Here is a 19,244-nt window from a genome sequence, read left to right on the forward strand (position 1 = left end):
GCAATGTGCGGATAGGTTGAGGAGTAAGACATTTGCAGGAGCATGATTGTCACCTGATGGCACATTGCTACAGCAATAACATTTCATCATGTCATTCATCTATCTCTTTTCTGACCCTAGTCAAAGACTTTTGAAAGCAAAGACAAAGGCGAAGATTTGTGAAGACATAACTTATGTTGCCTCAACAGATTTAAAGGGCTGGTTATATATACACTGATTAAAACTAAAGAAGTAAGCGGAGAAAAATAAAAACAAGCATTTGCAATGCAATATGTCTTGCATTACAGAAAGTTTGAACTATTGGCGTTGCATTATTATTTACAAAGCCAATAGCTCAAACTTTTAGTAATGCGAGAGCTATTTAATTGCAAATGCTTGTTTTGTAAAACAGTCCCATGCCACACTTTCACAAAAAAAGCATTTGCTTTCCAACTTGACAAATGCTTTTTTTTTTTATAAAAGCACCCCATTTCGTGATTTTACTTTCATAGGGCCGCGCAACTTTTTTTAGATGAGCCGTGTCTAAAGAAAGTGCCGCGGCCACCATTAAAGGTAAAGCACGGAATGAGGCACTTTTATGAGAAAAAAAATGTGTCCATAAATAAAAAGATAAAACCTGCGATGTAAGAAAACTGTAATTGGCCAGCCAATAAGGAGCAGCGATGGAGTTGTCAACCAATGGTAAGCAGCAGCTGTAATTTCACTCCTGTGGAGTGATTACCGCAGGTCTTGCAGACAGCGCATGTACTTTGACGCTCAAACTAAAAATGAAGGCTGGCCAGCACAGAAAAATATATGCACATAAAGTTAGAAAAGGGCATCATTTGTATGATACACCCTTTTTCGACTATGAAATGCAATTACAGGGATGGTGGTCTGCTGTCCCTTGCAGGCCACCATTCGTGAGTGTAGTCAATCGCTAGTTGCGACCTGCCTAGTGACTATAAATTAGGGAGGTCATTCTGGGACCTCCTCTGATTCCCTATTTTGTGACCCGACCTATTAGTAAATAGGTCAGTTCGCAAAATCAGATTGGATTTGCAAAAAGTCAGTGCTCAATTTTCCCTAGTTGGCAGGCCTCAACATACTTCTACTTCTAATGTCGACAAAAACAGTCTGCAGGTGATATCTTCTGGATGGTGAGGGTCAGGAGGATGGGATCAAGTGCTCAGGAAGAAGGCAGGCTAACACGATTCATTGCACCAGCCCTTGGGTAGTTAAAGGGTAGTTTGAGTTTTTCTCAGATGGCAGGATTCAACGTTGTTCCACTACTAATGTTGATATAAGTAGGTAGCATGGTGCCTTCTTTGTAGTGGTAATTATGAGCACAATAGGACTAAATGCTTGGGAACCAGAAATACAAGCATCAGGGATTGCGACCAGCCATGAAGTAACAAGGTGTAGTGTGATTTTTTTTTTTTTTTTTTACTAAAATGTTCCTAGAGGGCCCAGGGCCTGAGTTCTTGGAAAGACAATGAAGGCAAAGGCCTTGCTCTGCAAAGGCAGGCACAAGCTGAAGTAATCCAGAAGACTAAATAAACACTTTGCTCGCTTGAGCGGACATTCATGGAAGATGAATTAAGAGCCTTCTCAAACAGGAATTTACACCTATTGGCTACTAATGTTTACGATTAAACGCTTCTTCCTACTGATGACGGAAGAGTTAATCCTTATACTGCTGGGACAATGAAAAGGGAACAAGGAAAGGAGATCAGATTGAAAGTTAACTTGTGGAGACACTCCTAAAAGCTCCATAACACTCGAAAATCAAAGAAGAGCTTCCCTATGATTAAACAAAATGAAAACTACCAAATCTATGCCATGCAGCTATCCTAGCCAAAAAACTGGAAGCAGGGTAAGATTATTTTCACCACATTGTCTCCATTTAACCACTAGTTGTCATATACTATTAATAATGAAAGTGAAATCTTTTTTTCCTAACAAAAAGTGTGGTAACTTTTTAGGTAGCATTTTAAAAGCTTTGAAATATTGTTCCTAATACACCCTTTCCACTTTAATCTTTATGAGTGGCTACAGCTCGTCACCAACTTCTATTCTCACTCATTTGTCATTATTTTACACATATAACAGCATCACCATCTCTAGCATGTTGCCATATGGATTACTGTGCCTTCTCCAATCACCCCACCCCCTTTTTAAGCACACACACATGTATCACACTGTTCCTCTGGATACCTGCCTACATATTTTAGTCCCCACAAAAACGGGAGTACCTGTAACATAAACCATTCAGATAAATCCAAACCTCTTGCATAACAGAAACTTAGAAACGTAATGCTGCACTTCTAAAGTATATTCTAATCATCAGTTAATTAAAATTATTTTATCCACGCCTATGCATCACACCCACTAGTACATCACACTGATAGGCAAGACATGATAAAATAACATATCTGATCACTCTTTGGTGGAAACATCGGGGCACAATAAAGCACTTTTAACTACGCGCTCTCCCTGGCGTAGCCTGTTACCTATCAGAGAAGGCGCTCCACATCTGCGTCTGAAGCGCTATTTAAATGCTACAACACAATCATTGCTTGAAATGGAAAACCAGAAGCACCGGTACTCACTTTCCCAGGCAGGGTACCCGTTTGCTACTGAGAAGTACTGCTTCTCTCCAATTAAAATTAAAGCAGCTGATGTGAAGTGCAGATACTTAAAGCACTGCCTATAATACATCTACCGCGAACAAATGTACACCTCAATTCCCATATCTGGACCACGTTCCTTACCCTCTTCCTCCTCCGGTTTGGAAACAGCCCAGTCCCGACGAGAGGGAGAGCCGTCCGCTTCGTCCTCGCCTCCGGACCCAGTGCTAAAGTCGATGCGCTGTGCTAGGCGAGCTAGGTTCTGGGACATGTCCAGGGGCTGCACATAGGTCTCGGATCCATCCAGACCCACCTCCTGCACCTGCTTTTCGCAGGCCGACTCAATGCTGATCCGCACAGCAGGCACGGGCCCTGGGCCCGACATGATCCCAAAAGTGGTGTTTACTAACAGGGTCAAGAAAGAGAAGCCTGCACCGAATACCATGGAGCCTGCTAAAAGGTTTCTTATCTTTATGGGGCCATGTGCCAATGGAAAAGAGGGGCGGGGGTTAATGCCCTTTTCACAAAATACCCAAATCATTAAATCTCGCCAGCGAGACTGCGCATGTGCGCAGCCTACGCCAGGAGAGACCTAAAAAGCATGCAGATATGGTGGCACGACAGTAGGTGTCGCAGCAGCCTTTAAATTTGAATCCCGTGCATTGTTATAATATTGTCAAAGCTGATTTGTAGTCATGTGTTTCTGGACTCCTTTTTAAAAATCTAGTTGTTTGCTGCATACATTTAAGGTGTTGGAAAATGCATGCTTGTTTTTTCAGGGAAAAAAATCCATGAAAATTCTGTGAAAGCTGGCATCTCGCGAGACGTGTAAGAAAAAAAAGTGGTGCCAGATACCATCAGGAGGTTCGTTTGAGTAGAAAATGTCTTTCAGCAAGATATTTTCTGTGCAAATAAGCCTCGTCCTCCCGCAGGTATTTTGCAAGACCTTTTTATGCGTTGTATGCGCCCGCTTAAAGTTACACAAAATCACATAATGGGAAATCTGCTAATTTTGGTAGAGAAATTACAATTTTGCCTTTTCTTCACCCATACCGCTACGCAACATTACTTGTTTGTCACCAGAAAGAAAGTTATTTTGTTAAACTGATCCTTGTTTAAGGGTCATGATAGAATTACCACCTGGCCACTTTTTTACCAGCGTGTCACGTTTTTATACCTTGGCCGGTAAATATATTAAGAAAAGCAGTGCATTCCGGTAGTTTTACCCTCCTGAAACATAAACCTAATACAGATAACATATAAATAAATCATTAAACAAAAAAATTGAGAACTGTCTAAGAATGAATATTAGAGCCTCCAGAGAGATGATTGTCATGTTACAAATGAATCCTGACAGTTTTTGACAAATACTTTTTTCACACAACAGTTCTTGGCTGTCTCATAATAGGAAAACGCAAACAAATAGGTAGCAGGGTGGACTGGCCCATAGGGCAGTCAGGCAGTGCCTGATGGGCTGGTCTGCCAGGTAAGTGTGCTGGCCTATTTTATAATGTTGTGGGTGGGATTTTACTATTGATTTCCCTGATATTACCACAAACATTGTCCGCAGCAAGCACACACGCATGCAGTCTTTCACGCATTGTCTTTACAAGTTGAAAACTACCCCTGTGTGCAGATGTGGCCCACTTTTTTTTAAAAAGCTCTGTTTCACTAACGGGGGCCGCTTTTATTTTGGTGCCTGGGTCTATATTCTGTCAGTCACACCCTGATAGGCAATATCGTTTTCTAAAACAAGCATTGGCATAGCCAATAGGTCTCGCTTTTGGGACCTTCTAAGTATTTAGTTATGCAGCACAATATCCTTGGTGCAACCACATCAACTGTTGCGTGGCTAAACACTTATAAGGTCCCAAAGGCGAGACCTATTGGCTATGCCAATGCTTGGTGTGGTTGTGTGTGTGGTTGTGGTTGTGTGTGTGGTTGTGGTTGTGTGTGTGGTTGTGTGTGTGTAGTTTGTGTGGTTGTGGGTGCAGTTGTGGGTGTGTGTGGACGTGTGCTTGGGTGTGGTTGTGGTTGTGTGTGTGTGTGGTTGTGTGGGTGGTTGTGTTGGGTGGTTGTGTGGGTGGTTGTGTTGGGTGGTTGTGTGGGTGGTTGTGTGTGGTGTGTGTGTGTGGTTGTGTGTGTGGTTGTGTGTGTGGTATTGGTTGTGTGTGTGTGTGTGTGTGGTTGTGGTTGTGTGTGGGTGCGGTTGTGGGTGCGGGTGTGGTTGTGGGTGTGTGTGTGGTTGTGTGTGTGTGGTTGTGTGTGTGTGTGTGTGTGTGTGGGGTTGTGTGTGTGGTTGTGGTTGTGTGTGTGACAGTAATACTAAAAGCATATCAAAATAAAGGAACACAAACATCGAGTTTGTGGAAAGAAAAAGCAAATTGTAAATCAAACGGGCGCAGCAAAGCTTTAACACAACAGCATGTTCTTAGATGTTTGATGTTCTTTGAACGAGAACATCAAAGGGGCGCTGCGAAAGTGATCGCGGACAAAAGTGAAAGTGATCGTGGGCGCTTAATGAGCATGATCAGGTATGCAATATGGTGACTCTGATCCTAAGCGCGCACCCGCGCACATGCACTGTAGCTCTAGGCTGGCCATGGTAGCATTTTTTGAGCCCTCACTAAAAGTCTTGCCACACTAGCGCATGCGCTGGGTCAGGCGAGACCTAAAAACGGTGGCAACCCTAGCAAGTCTTAACCTGATTTTGACTTTTTTTCTGAATGAGATTCCTGACTGGCCCCTTCCATGCAGTCTTTATCTGGTTTGATGTTCCAGGGCAGGGGGTCTTCAGCCAGCGGCCTGGGAGCTAAGAGTAGCACCTACTCTGCTAGCAAGTATGCCTTAGAGCACAGCATTCCACTCAGAAGGTCTAGAGCTCGGTGTACACAATTCACACAGTCTATAGATTGACCTCCAGAATCCAAAAGATTAATTCTTGTGGTTGTGAATGCAGTCATAGCTAGTAGAACAGGAATGGAACTGGGGGCATCTAAAGGACTGACTAGTTGTTGCAGGGGGATTTGGTGTGGAATATGCGTACTAGTGCATGTTTGTTTCTGCTCATTAATGTGCCTTTGTAGAGTTGAGTGTCTTGTGCCCATGGTTGTGTGTGTGTGTGTCGGGGGAGGGGGTCGGACTGTGAAGGAAATAGGCCTGGGTAACAAAATAGAAAGTGCTGGATTTTTTATATCGTGCTCAGTTACCAAAGTCTCTAAAACGGATATTAATGTTAGCAAACTCAGTAGGTCTCATGTTATATAGTCATAGGCAGCCACGGTCTGTGCAGGTAACAGTGGTGGGGCGGCGTTAGGGGGGATTTCGAGGGACGATGCAGAGGGAAAATTAAATAAATAATTAATTCTCCCTCTGCATTGTCCCTCGAAATCTCGCCTCATGTGGCCCCACCGCTGTTACCTGCACAGATCGCGTCTGGTCATAGGCAGGATGGAAATCTCGCAAATTGGACACAGTTCCTCCCATGAAGATGTATTGATTGATCGAACACCGCCCTTGTGACTGATATTTCTTACACTTCTATGACGATATGTTCCTCCTTTTCACTTTAGTTAACCATATAGCTAAAAAAAAAAGTGGTCCACATTTGTAAATGGGACCAATTTTGAACTTATAAAGACACACTTTATGGGTATTTTGCATGGTATTGCATTTGTGTTTGCAACAGACAATGTTTGTGAAAATATCAGGGATTTAACAATAAAAACAGGCCCAACTGGCTTTAAAACAGGTCCACAAACAGCTAAAAAAATGGCCCACACACTGATCTGTCAGACCAGTGCATCGGGCACTACCTGATTGCCCTATAGGCCAGTCTGACCTGGTCGGAGGGATACTGCATGTGTGCCTGCCTCTGTGTGTGTCTGCCTGTCTTGGAATCCCTTCCTACAAGACAGTATTATTGGCCGTCTCTGGCATCTTGAGGCCACTAGCATCATTTGGCGTCCTTCCCCATCTTTGCTCACAGAAGTCCTTTCTGGCAAAACAGAGGCCTTTCCTGGTATAATTACGGCAGTCCCTTGCATAATTGTAGCGTGTTTTGAGCATCCCTGCTTTAATCTATAACATTGCAACCATCATTTTACCTCACCACCCCCAATCATAATTGTGGCTACTCCGGACATTCAGATATATGTCCTTGACCCATTGTTTGGTATCTTTGGGATTATGGTGTCATGCTTTGCAATAAGTGCAGACATTCTTGGCATAATGTGACCATCCTTGGCCTAATTGTTGCCACACCTGATATCATGGTTTCCATCATTAATATATTGTGCGCTTCCTTGGCCTTATCGTGGCGACCCTGGCTCAGTGGTGGCCATCCCGATTATAATTATGGTTATTCTTGATAAATGTTTGGCATCCATAGTATTTTGGTCTCCGGGTGAAGCACAGTGGTGGCTCTTCCATAGATCGCATATTGTGGCCTTCCTTTACATAATGGTGAGCTTCACTGGCATGTTATAGTAGTGCCTGGGAAGTAGAAGCTTCCCATGTGAGACACACATATATATGAGCAATTAATGAAAATGACAAGCTGATGTTTGGAGGCAAACCTGTTTCTATTGGAATATGAAAAGTGGGATTTTTGAAGCAAGTTTTCCCCCTTGAAAATGACATGCTTTTTTTTGGGTGTGTTCATTTTCAAGGGTGTATGTTCAGAAACTGATTAGCTGATATCTGGAAATGAATGATAATGCATGTTAAGTTGGTGGAACGTATTGCTGACGTTCTTTCCTTGATATAGACTCGCTGATGTGGCATTTATTACTCCTGTAGGGGCAGTTCATATTGGCGAATCTTTTTATGTCATTACGGATCCTCAGGAGTTGATCACTAATGGTAAACCTAAGTGGTATGACCATTAATATAACCTTGTCTAATGTGGTCATTATTGTGAACATGATCAGAAATATCTCTTATAGAAAAGGTTGGAGTCACCTGTACTTTAATCAGCACAATTGCATTCCACATAAATATAGTCTTGCCGCGTTTAGAATGTTGGCATACAATACCAGAAGCGTCCAGTAGATGGCGATATCCTCCTACTTTGTGAATGAGCTGAACTAGGGTTTAACATGTTGCTCCCGTTTCTACAACATGCCTATATCTAATTCTTGTGTCAACTTGGAACCATTAAATGGAGCCAGAGCCAGACCAATGACAGTTTTGATATTATCTAAGGCTTTCCGACGGTGCAAAATTGGTTTCAAGAAAAATGGTCCGCTCTGTACTTGTTGGTAATAAATACCTTTGCTGTTCAATGCTGATATATGGCGGCTTCGCTGCTGTTAGTGGCTACTGTGGTGCACTATATGTGTGAACTAGTCTCCCATAAGATGAGGTTTAGGTTGGCTTTACCGATACTTTGTTTGTATCAGATAACACCATTGCAAGTTGCTAGAGACATTGCCCATTGCTAGGGGGCGCTGTGACTTCATATTATAGGTGCGCAGTCCAGAGAAAACATTGAGTCTAAATGGCTGGGCCCAGCAATGGCACCTGGCCATGCTTTACTGAAGAAGACTGATCGTTGAAAGATGAGCAGTCTAAGTGCGTCTAGGCTGCCATCTGTTTTATTAAATGAAAGTTGTTAAAGTGTGTAGAAATACTGTAATAGGGGGAGCATCAGCGTGGAGCAAAGGAAGCAAGGTATGCCCAAATGTTAAGGGAAAGGAGAATGCATTTGATGTAGAATGTAATCCATATCTGGCAAACCTAGAGTTAGCAATAGATGGATATGTGATTTGAAAGCAGGGATTTGAGGGGCCTGGGGTAGATCCAAAAGGCACCTAACAAAGAGTTTAAAAGAGGCCCTATTAGTAGCTTTGTGCACGGATGCCTTGTGAATGTTTGTCAGGGCAGTCATCACTTGTGATATGTGTTTTGAATTGAGAATACGTGTTCTTTTATCTAAGTTGTATAATGTGCTAAGGGAGAAGATGTTTTGTAAGTGGTTATTCGGTATTCGCATCTCCAGTGGTGTATAATAACAATGTATAATGTGTCTGCTTCAACTTATACAGCAGTTGGCAGATCAGTATGATGCTCTCCCATCCATGAGCTCCTGCTTCTCAGAAGAGCATCTGTTGGAATAAACTTTCTTTTGCCTACATACAGAGAGGCATTAATTATTTCAGTAACAAGGGCTTGCCTAGTGCTGGGTAAGTGCATCCAGTGCTGAGAAGGCAAGTGTCCGCATGCTGTCTGAGGGAGTCTCCTTACGTTGGAGATCTATGCCCAGACATGGACTCTGAGCTTGCTGTACTGTAGATACTCAAGATGCCCCGACTGCTGCTGCCCAACAAGGGTGAAACATGTCTGGAGTTGCTTCTGTCTCACTCAGTTTGGCCTAAAAGTCTGCTTTTTGGTGGAGAGCAAAACAAACTAAAAATATTGGATTGGAATGAATCTCAGGGACTTGGCAATGTTTGAGGTTGGTTAACACTTTTCCATCCTTTGTGTTTTTTTCCCCATTCCCACCTCTTCGGATCTGCTTTCTTGTGTGGATGGGTGCTGCTGAGATGTAGTCATTGTCAGATCATTCTTTTGTATCAGTGCACGATGTACAAGATCCAGCAAATTGTTAGTTACGATGTGTTTTTTTTCTTCTCACACTTTGTTTATGTACAGGAATGACACAAGAAGGCCTCTTCAGGGTGAATGGTAACGTAAAAGTGGTGGAGCAGTTGCGAGTGAAGTACGAGAGTGGAGAAGACGTCGACCTGAACACTGATGGAGATGTGTACTCTGCCGCCAGTCTGCTGAAGCTGTTTCTGCGTGAACTACCTGATGGGGTTGTCACCTCTGACTTGCATCCCAAATTTATCCAGCTTTACCAGGGTAAGTCCCTTCCTTTAGGTCTCCACTCCAGTATGCTAACTTAGTTCGTCACTGCCAGAAACCACAGTCATTGAATCATGTACTCTTTGTAGAACTGCTTTGAGCAATGAAACTTTAAAGAAAATTACATCACAATAAAATGACTGCCCACTTCTAGCCTGTGAACCCAGATTCCCATCCAATCACTCGGTACCTATAGCTTTGCCTTTTACCCTGTACAATTCTCCACTGTCTTTTGACTATGTTTATGCTTTCAAAATGCCACATACATGCATACATTATTATCACACAACAGAAATGTTAAGTTCGTCCATTATCACACAGAAGGCTGTACGCAATCCTTCATGGACCAAACCGGGGTTTAATGTAATATAAGTAAGTAAAATATGTAGTAACAGAGAGAAAGGGCCTGCAGAGCCGAGGACCAACTTACAATTAACCCTAAACGACTGAGCGCTCAAACAACTTTATTTAATTCCTACATTCGCTCACTAAAAACACCCACCTCACACATTTAAGCACTCCCCTTTCCACATGCCACACACAAGCAGCATGCGGCACAATTAGGAATTATTATATGTAGTTTAGTTAAAGGCACACATATTATAGAAAGATTGCTATCCACTTGTGTGTCATATGGCTCCTTTTCTACAAAGTGAACATGAATTGGAAATCATGCTTACTATCTCTTTTCTGCCATTTGATTAATTGCGTTAAGTATATGGGATTATAACTGCTGTGCTACTCATAATAGTTTTCACAGGTACTTTACTGTCAGCAGTGTTTTTCTAGTTGTAGCATGTCTTAGGTGCAATACCAGTGGAAGCTTTAAGGAAGACGTGCCATTTTAGGTACACTTAGTGAAATAGAAGGGTGTAAGGCTCTTTGCTGTATTTCTAGCAGGTTCAGAGCGAGGGATGTTAGATAAGTTAGAGGTTGGAGAGATCGCCCGTAAAATTTCATTTCGGTGGGCCAGATGTCAATATTTGGAAGTTGACTTCAAACATCGGTCTCATGATAAGATTTGACCACATTTGGATGGTAGCCAGGGATGCTACAATGCAAAGCTTCATGCACATGGTTTTGACGTTTACCATGACTGATTTCTGCCCCCCCTGCTGTACCTTGATGGCTTTCCTTCACATTGTGGATATTGGTCACAGCTTCCTCATCCTGCTTGGTCACTACTTTATTTAAGGTTGCCGCCTAGTTCCAAGTCATTTAAAAACATGTTTCCTGGGCTTCCCTTTGTTGTACTGTGTGGCTTTCATTGGGCTGACGTACTAGATGAGATGATTTGGATAGCATCCAAGAACTAGAAGCATGGAGTTTTGACGATAACCTTAGCAGCATTTGATACAGTCAACTATGGGCACCCATCTATTTTATCCATCCTTTTGTGAGTGTAAGGTCAGGTTCGCAGTCGTCTCACTTCTCTTAATGGTTATTCCGTTTGTTATATTTAAGTCCTCTATTTCTCCTTTCATTCTTGTATTGTATGGCGTATACGAAGGTTCGGGTTTCAGTCCATGATTGTTTAACATGTACATGTAACCGCTGGGAGAACTGCTGGAGGGAGGATGCATCTCCGTGCACCGGTATGTAAATTATAACATTCTCTGTCCTAAAAAGTCTTCTCCGGAAGACATAGCACTCTTGGGTGGCAATGAGAGTGTAATGGTGGACATGTTGAGCATTGCGCGGTTAGCGCGCGATGCTCTTGAATATAATGTTATACTAGTTATCGCGCGGTTAGCGCGATGACATTCTAGGAATGTTAAGTTGTGTTCGGTAGCCTGTGTTCATTTGAATGTGGGCCTGACGCATGGAGCCTTCACTGGTGGGGATTCGATGTCGGTAACCTAGTTGCCGTTCGTTGACTGCCCTGGGAGGAAGCTCCGTGTGTTTTGTGGAGTTTTTACCAATAAACTCGGGAGTCATTACATGAAGATTGTGTGCCTGCTCATCTTTTCATTTGGCGACGAGCGACTCCACCCACATACCCACGCAAAGGAGGAACCTTGAAATCTTATGATTCAACCATCGTACCTGTATTCCTTCACCGTCTCCTGAGCGGGATCCACGAAATCGCACAGTGGATCGAGGTCTGCTTTCCGTTCCTGATTGTCTGTCGGGTGAGGTTACGAGGAGGTACGTGGTTTCGAATTTATTTGTGCGGAGCACCCAGCTGGCACGCGCTCACCCCTACTACCTCATCGTGCACAGTCCTGAGTGCTCCCATCATCCTAAGCGGATCGACGTCATCACGCAACGCGACGCCATCTTGAGTTGGGATAAATTTCATTGGAAATAACGGCAACACACACAGCGCGCCTGAGAGTAAGCCGATTTGTTCAGCGACGCGCACGCTTTATTTTATGGTTAAAGTGACATCTTTCCGCACGCCTGCATATTTCACAGCGACGCGCACGCTTGATTTCGCATATCATTAGTGGAGTTCCACACCGCACCTGTATTACTTCCAGCGATGCGCACGCTATAATTTGGGATTATTTATTACCAAAGCGGCATCCTTCTGCGCGCCTGCACATTTTACAGGACCTGCACGCTTGGCTTTGGCATTCTATTAGTGGTGTTGCACTGCGCACGCTATAATTTTGAATTACTCAAGTTCGTGATTGACTATTCTAGTCCATCACAGCACGTAATGTGCACTCTACTTCTATTTACACCGCTGCAATTTGAAAAGTGTTCCTTGTAGTCTCTGTTAACAACCTACCAGTTATTTAATACGCTCTATATTGTAATTTAATTATTTTTCCCAACATAATTAGTATTTTACAATTTAAATACTACTATTTAGAGTGTTAAGAGATATTGTTCCACATTTTTTTTGCTGTTATTTGCTTGTGTTCTATTATGGCCAGCGTACAATTGATAACACAAACTCCTCCTTGTCTCAGTAAACCTGGTAGCCCACCAATTATTTGGTCAGAATGGTACAGACTATTTGAAAACCATTTGGTAGCCATTGACACGGTGGATTACTCGCCTGCACGCAAATTTGCTTTGCTTTTCGAATGACTGAGTTAGGCGGCACAAAGGATTTTTGATAGTAATGACCCTGTCCCTCCCCCTGCGTCCAGTTCTGGTGACAAAGAAACGTCTACTTGGAAGCCGTTGCTCGCCTCAAAAAGCAGTTCTCTGATGAACCAAATATTATGTTGGAACGCCATAAATTCTACAAAAGAAAACCGGGAGAAGAAGAAAAGGTTGAGGAATACATATCGGCACTAAGGGTTTTGGCTACTACTTGCGGTTTTGGACCACTCACTGACAATTACATTAGAGACCAATTTGTTTTTAATTGTGTTTCACGAAAGATTAGAGAAAGGATTCTTGGTTGTAAAAATCCTTCTCTATCTGAGGTTACTGAGTTAGCCCTTAGTATCGAACGTTCCGTAATCTCAAGCAAGGTCATGCAAGAAACAGCTAAAACTGGCATTAACGTAGTGTCATCCCCAGAGGTAGAACAAGACAATCTCATTTGTACCGTAAATGTCAAAGGTAGAAATGTAAAATTTGGTCACAAGAAACAACTATTCTGTTACAGATGTGGGTCCAAAAACCATATTGAAAATTTTCCAAGTTTCCCTGCTATTGGTAAACGCTGTGTTATTTGCAAAAAGATTGGCCATTTCCAGGGGGTATGCAGGAATGCCAGGAGGTCACTCAACGTGAACAGTATTGGGTGGAAAGACTTGGCACGGATGGGGCTATATTTAGCTCCAGGGGACGAGAACCCAATTAAAGTGGGTGACCTGCCCGTATGTAACATAGAGTGCCCAGTTACTATGACAGAAAATGAATCAGTAAAAAAACTAATTTCAGAATTCAAAACCGTTTTTAACGACAAAGTGGGTTTGGTTAAAGGAATCGGACATCGTATCAGATTAGCTCCTGGCGCCCAACCAGTCTCACATAAAGTACGCTCTGTTCCATTGAGTGTCAAGGATAAATTGAAACACACCTTGCAAAGCCTATGTGACCAAGGGGTTATCGAGACTACTGACTCTTCGCAGTGGGTGGCCCCCATCGTGGTCGCGCGTAAGAAATCCGGCGAGATCAGACTCTGTGCCGACTTACACAGTCTAAATAAAAATATAATATAATTGTAGATTGCCACCCACTGCCGAAGATCCAGGAGTTATTAGCGAACCTCAGAGGGGCTAGATGGTTTTCGTTGATAGATTTAAGATCGGCTTACCATCAGGTAGCGTTGACGAGAGACTCCCAAGAGTTAACAACTTTCGTCACCCCATTCGGGGCATACACATTTTTACACTTACCGTTCGGCCTTGCTTCCGCTGGCAGCGTATTCCAGAAACCTATGGATACTCTTTTTCATAACATTGGTGGGGTCCAGGCTTACTTGGACGATATTTTAATTTTTGCGAAATCTTTGAATAAACATAATTACATTTTGGGTAGAGTACTTACTATTTTGAAGTCTAGAAACATGACTGTTCGCGCGGACAAGTGTAAGTTCACCGTGCAGGAATTGGATTACTTGGGTCACTCCATATCAAAATTTGGAATTAAACCCAAGTTCTCTGTGATTAGAGCCATTGAAGATGCTAAACCTCCTTCCGACAAGGATGCCTTACGGTCATTTCTCGGGCTAGCTGAGTATTACGCAAGGTTTGTACCTTGCTATGCTCAAGCGATAGAGCCTTTACGCGCGCTACTTAGGAAGGGACAGAGTTTCAAGTGGTCTACTGAATTAGACAAAAGTTTCAAAGACGTTAAAAAAATGATTATTTCGGCCCAAGCTTTACATGCTTTCAGAGATGACTGCCCCTCTTGTATAACAGTCGATGCCAGTATCCATGGTCTTGGTGCAATTCGCATTTGCCTCACGGTCTTTAAAATCATTTGAACAACAGTATAGCACCATTGAGAGGGAGGCCTTAGCATGCGTATGGGCTGTTCACAGGTTCAGAATGTACATTTGGGGACGAAAATTTTAGATAGTTATGGACCATAAACCTCTCGTTTATATTTTTAAGAAAGTGAATTCCCCAAGCATGTCGGCAAGGTTAATGAGATTGGTGTCCAAACTTCAATAGTTTTGTTTTGAGGTTAAGTACATACAAGGCGGGAAAAACTTCCGCGCCGACTGTTTGTCTAGGTTATTGATGCACAAAGATGATGACGAAGATTCAGTTACCGAAGAGATTGAATGTGTGGCGATTGTGGATGCAATTCAAGAATATAAGTCTGTTTTGTCTGAAACCGATTGGAATTCAGCATGTGAAAATGATTTGATTTTACAGAAAGTAATAGAGTACTCCACTCATTCTTGGCCTGATGCTAGGTGTTTGTCAAGGGAGTTACGTGTGTTCGCTCAGGTTTCTAATGAACTTTCGGTGGAGAATAAGATTGTTCGGCGCGGTGCCAAATTTGTCCCGCCCACCCCTCTCCGACCTTCAATTATCAACGAGGCACACCTGGGACATCTAGGGGTGACTAAATCCATCATGAAAATCAAACAGCACTACTGGTGGCCATTGTTAGATGCTCAAGTCAAAAGGATGATTGATAGCTGTCCCGTCTGTCTTTTGTCGGACAAACATTGGCGTACTATCAAAACCCCTTTACATCCCACAGATTTTCCAGGTGCCCCATGGGAAAAAATTGGTCTTGACTTCTCAGGTCCTTATTCAGTTTTAAATCGGGATAAGAGGTACGTTATTTTAGCCGTAGACTATTTTTCAAAGTGGATGTACCATAGTATTGTGAAATCACTTGATACTGATTCAACTATCACGTTTTTCAGTAAAAAAAATTTCTTAGAGGGATTTCCTAAAGAAATTGTTACCGATAATGGCACACATTTCGTGTCGGAAAGAATGTGTACATTTTTGAAAGACTCCGACATTAAACATTTGAAAGTCGCATTATACTCCCCCACATCTAATGGTTTAGTTGAGCGGGGAAATAAGGTATTGAAAGAAGGCATTAAAACCGCGCTTGCTTTAGGTATGGAAGTAGCAACCTTTGTTGAACAGAAAATTTTGAACTATAATAATTCCCCCCCATTGTACTACCAGCGTACCTCCTTTCACATTATTAAGGGGTAGAGAAGCACACACTGTTCTTTTCCCTTCTTGGCTACAGAATATTTCTGGTGAAAATAAGGTCAACCTTAATGAAATTGCTGGGGGGGCGGAGCTTGCCGGCATCAATGGCGGACGCGTGAGCACTGAGCTCCTCGTCTCGACCCTCGCACGATCCGCTAAATGATCCTGTACTGCTGAGCTGCTCGGTGTTCCTGACGGGGGAGCCCCCCTAGATCCTGGCGGTGTGTGCTGCGGCCCTCCGACGCCACCGAGGGAGCTGCGCGGACCGCGCAAAGTGGGCGGAGGCGGGCGCGCCGGGCTGGGCCGGAATCCCCGAGCTGTGGTGTGTGGCTACCCGGAGAGCGTGCGTCGACGTGCGGCTTGACCGAGGGACGCTGTCCCGGTCTCCCGGTGCCTCTGTCGGGGGGGCGGTGGCCTGCATCGGCGGCTGAGCGGACAGCTCCGGGGAGAGCTGGGGGTACTGCAGCCCCCCCACGAGCGGTGAAGGGGACGCCGGCATCGGCCTCAGCGCTTGGGACGGAGAGTCACCCCTGCGAGTTGGAGTACAGAGAGTGGAGCTGCCATCTGGTGTGGGCCCTGGAGCTGCAGAGACAGACGGAGTGCAGCGGAACCTTGGCCACGTGGGCGGTGCCTGTCGGGGTGCCCCCCAGCGCCTGAAGGGACCTAGAGGAGGTGCCCGGGCGCGCTCAGCCGGGACGTCGCATGAACGAGTGGAGGCGGCCCCCCAGCTTGGACCGGTGGTGCCGGGGAGGCCCGTAAGTGGAGAGAGGGGGGCTCCGGGTGCAGTCCGGAGCGGCGTGACGCGGGTCCACGGTCCCGCGTAGGAGCCTCGCAGCGCCCCAAATCTGAACTTGGGAGCGCATTGGGTGGTCGCCCTTGAAAAGAACTCGGGGAAGTTGCCCGGGTGCCTCATTGCCTCCTTGGGACCTCGGGGGTTCTGATACCTACCGCGACGTCCTGACTGCGGCGCACAGACTTGGAGGTGCGGCGACAGGGAGTCACCGACATGGGGAAAGGAGATAAAACGCAGCCCAAACTCACGTTCGACCCGCGCAAGCCTAAGGGGTCCGCCGGCGCGGGCCAGGAGGCACCCGTTGGCGGCGCGGGCGCGGAGGGTGCGGCAGGAGCGGACATCAGGGAAATGCTGGTGGCGATGGAGAAAGGCCTGCAGGGCAGCTTAACTGCAATCGATGCCAAATTGGACGCACTCACATACCGCTTGGACCGCATGTCGGAGCGTGTCGATAAGAATTCGGAGAGACTGGACACGGCCGAGATGAGGGTCTCGCAGGTGGAGGCAGCCCAGACGGAGTGGGACGCGGACCGCAAGCAATTCAGCAAGCTGCTGCAGGTCATACAGGATAAGTCGGAGGACCTGGAGGCCCGTTCCCGCAGATCGAACATTCGCATCACGGGGGTGGCGGAATCCACCTCGACAGGGAAGATGGAACTTTTTGTCGAAAAAATGCTGCGCACCTTGCTGGGGGAGGATGTGTTCTCGCCCATGTTTGTGGTGGAGAGAGCCCACAGATCGCTGGGCCCGCGCCCCAGGCCGGGTGCGCCGGCGAGGCCCATCATTGCGAAGCTCCTGAATTACAGAGACAGGGACGTGGTGCTGCGGATGGCCAGGGAAAAAGGCAAGCTGCAGCACGAGGGCATGGACATTTCGATCTATCCGGACTTCATGGCGAAAGTCCAGGAGGAGAGACGTCAGTTTGCTCCGTACAAACGACAGCTACGTGATCTTGGTCTGGACTATGCCATGCTCTACCCGGCGAGGCTGAGGATAAACAGGCAAGGACACTCGCACTTCTTCACGGACCCGAGAGACCTCCAAAAATCACTGAAGGTATGGTCCCGGGAGCGGCAGGGTAGTCCCAGGGGTCCGGGGGACGCTCCGGAGACGGCCTCGGGCCTGGATGGGCAGGACTAGTTGCCGGTGGGTGGCCGGGCATAACATGCAAGCAGACTGTTGGTCTCACAGGCTGTATGCGGGACATGTGCTACCCTAGAGGTGATTGGGTTGCCTGGAACTGTACGGACACTCGCTGCTGATACCCCGGCGACTCGGAGCTGAAAGGCGCTCCTTCGGATGGGACTCTCTCTTGGGTGCCATTGACTGTGGTGTTCTTTTTGGGCCCCTTCGGCTCCGAATTCAGGGGACTCTGGTTATTATGCTGGGTGCGATGCGGACTGCCCACCCGCTGTGAATACTGGAGCGAGTGCCCTATGGGGGCTCGCGTCAGAAGTTTGCATTCTAGGGCCTGGATTTGAGGAGGCATGGGTGGGGGAGGGCCTGCGGGGTGCTTCTTTCGAGGCCACGCGCGCTGTTCTGCCTGATAGTGGGGTCGCCCTTGGGTGGGGGTTGCGGGGTGCCCCCTGACTTCCTTGTAGGTGATGGAACGGCAGCTCGCGAAGCAGTAAGGTTGCTCGAGGGTTGGGCGGCTGAGGTGCGCTGCTATTTGCCAAGTTGTGATTGGAGCAGTGCTTGGTACCTCTGCCCCAGCGCTATTGCCTAGTTTGACTCCTGTGGGGTCTGGTTCAGGGTATGTTTGAGGGGTATGTTTGTGGGTTAGCGGGGTGGGGGGGTGGCTGGGGGATCTGTCTGGCCAGGTTGGGGGAGGTCGGCTGTGGGCGGGGGGTAAGTTGGGGATCGGGGCGGGGGGTTCGCACGCACAGTGGAGTGGTAGGTCGTTTGCTTTGCTGTCCAATGTCTGGATTGGGTCGTCTGCGCACTGTCGGTGGGTGACACTTCTCACTGGGGCGATTGGGACACGCCCGCCGTAAGACAGAGTAAATGTGATGGGAGACCCTAGTGAATTGTCTGGTGATAATGTCACAGCGTCCCTCAGGGTGCTGACGTGGAATGTGCGGGGGTTGAATGATTTTCGAAAGTTGAGGAAAGTATTGAGCTTCCTGCGTAGGCATCACATCGATCAGGAGACTCACCTCCCTCCCACGAGCCACATGCTTAACGCGCGCGGTTTGGCGGGCAATAGTGCCGCGGCGGGGTTCACCTCGCACTCCAGGGGTGTGCTTACCTGGGTAAATCCCCAATCCCGCTTGGCGCTGACGGTCCTAGACGCAGACTCGGCCGGGCGCTATCTGATAGTTCGGTGCGTAGGGAAGAGTCATGATTTAGTAGTAGTCAACGTGTATGGCCCCAACTACGACAACCCTGAGTTCTACGCGGCCTTGGCCGTCGTCTGCCGTCGCTATACCCACGCCCGCATGGTGTGGGGGGGTGATTTTAACTTCACGTTTGACCCAGCTCTGGACCGCTCCTCGGGGCCGGCGCGCCGCCCGGCGGCGGCTGCCTTGTGCATGCAGGCGGAGCTCACCAGACTCGATTTGGTGGACGTCTGGCGACAGGGACACCCAGGGCAGGGAGGATTTACGCACTACTCCGCATACCACGACACCCACACTAGAATAGATTACTGGCTGATGTCGCGGTCGCTGCTGACCCTGGTCAGGGGCTGTGCGGTCCTCCCTCGCACGCTCTCGGATCACTCCCCGCTGCTACTAATATTGGATACATCGGTTAGACGTATCCCACCGTTCATATGGAGATTTCCGCCATACTCGCTCCTAGATGAGGTGTTCCGGGGGGACCTGGCAGAGGACATAGAGACCTTCTTCGACAACAACTTGGGCTCGGTACAGA

General features: G+C 46.3%; 1 protein-coding gene across 3 annotated transcripts in view; it reads left to right on the forward strand.

The window, feature by feature from the left end:
- Positions 1–19,244, forward strand: part of FAM13A (family with sequence similarity 13 member A) — a 927,448-nt gene that overhangs the window by 112,355 nt on the left and 795,849 nt on the right. For all 3 annotated transcript variants that reach the window (XM_085635480.1, XM_085635470.1, XM_085635487.1), the window contains one exon: positions 9,264–9,473. In XM_085635480.1, the coding sequence (XP_085491606.1) occupies positions 9,264–9,473 (210 nt within the window). The remainder of the gene's footprint in view (positions 1–9,263; positions 9,474–19,244) is intronic.

Source organism: Triturus cristatus, chromosome 2_1 (genome assembly GCF_964204655.1).
Source record: "Triturus cristatus chromosome 2_1, aTriCri1.1, whole genome shotgun sequence".
NCBI classification, from domain to species: Eukaryota; Metazoa; Chordata; class Amphibia; order Caudata; family Salamandridae; genus Triturus; species Triturus cristatus.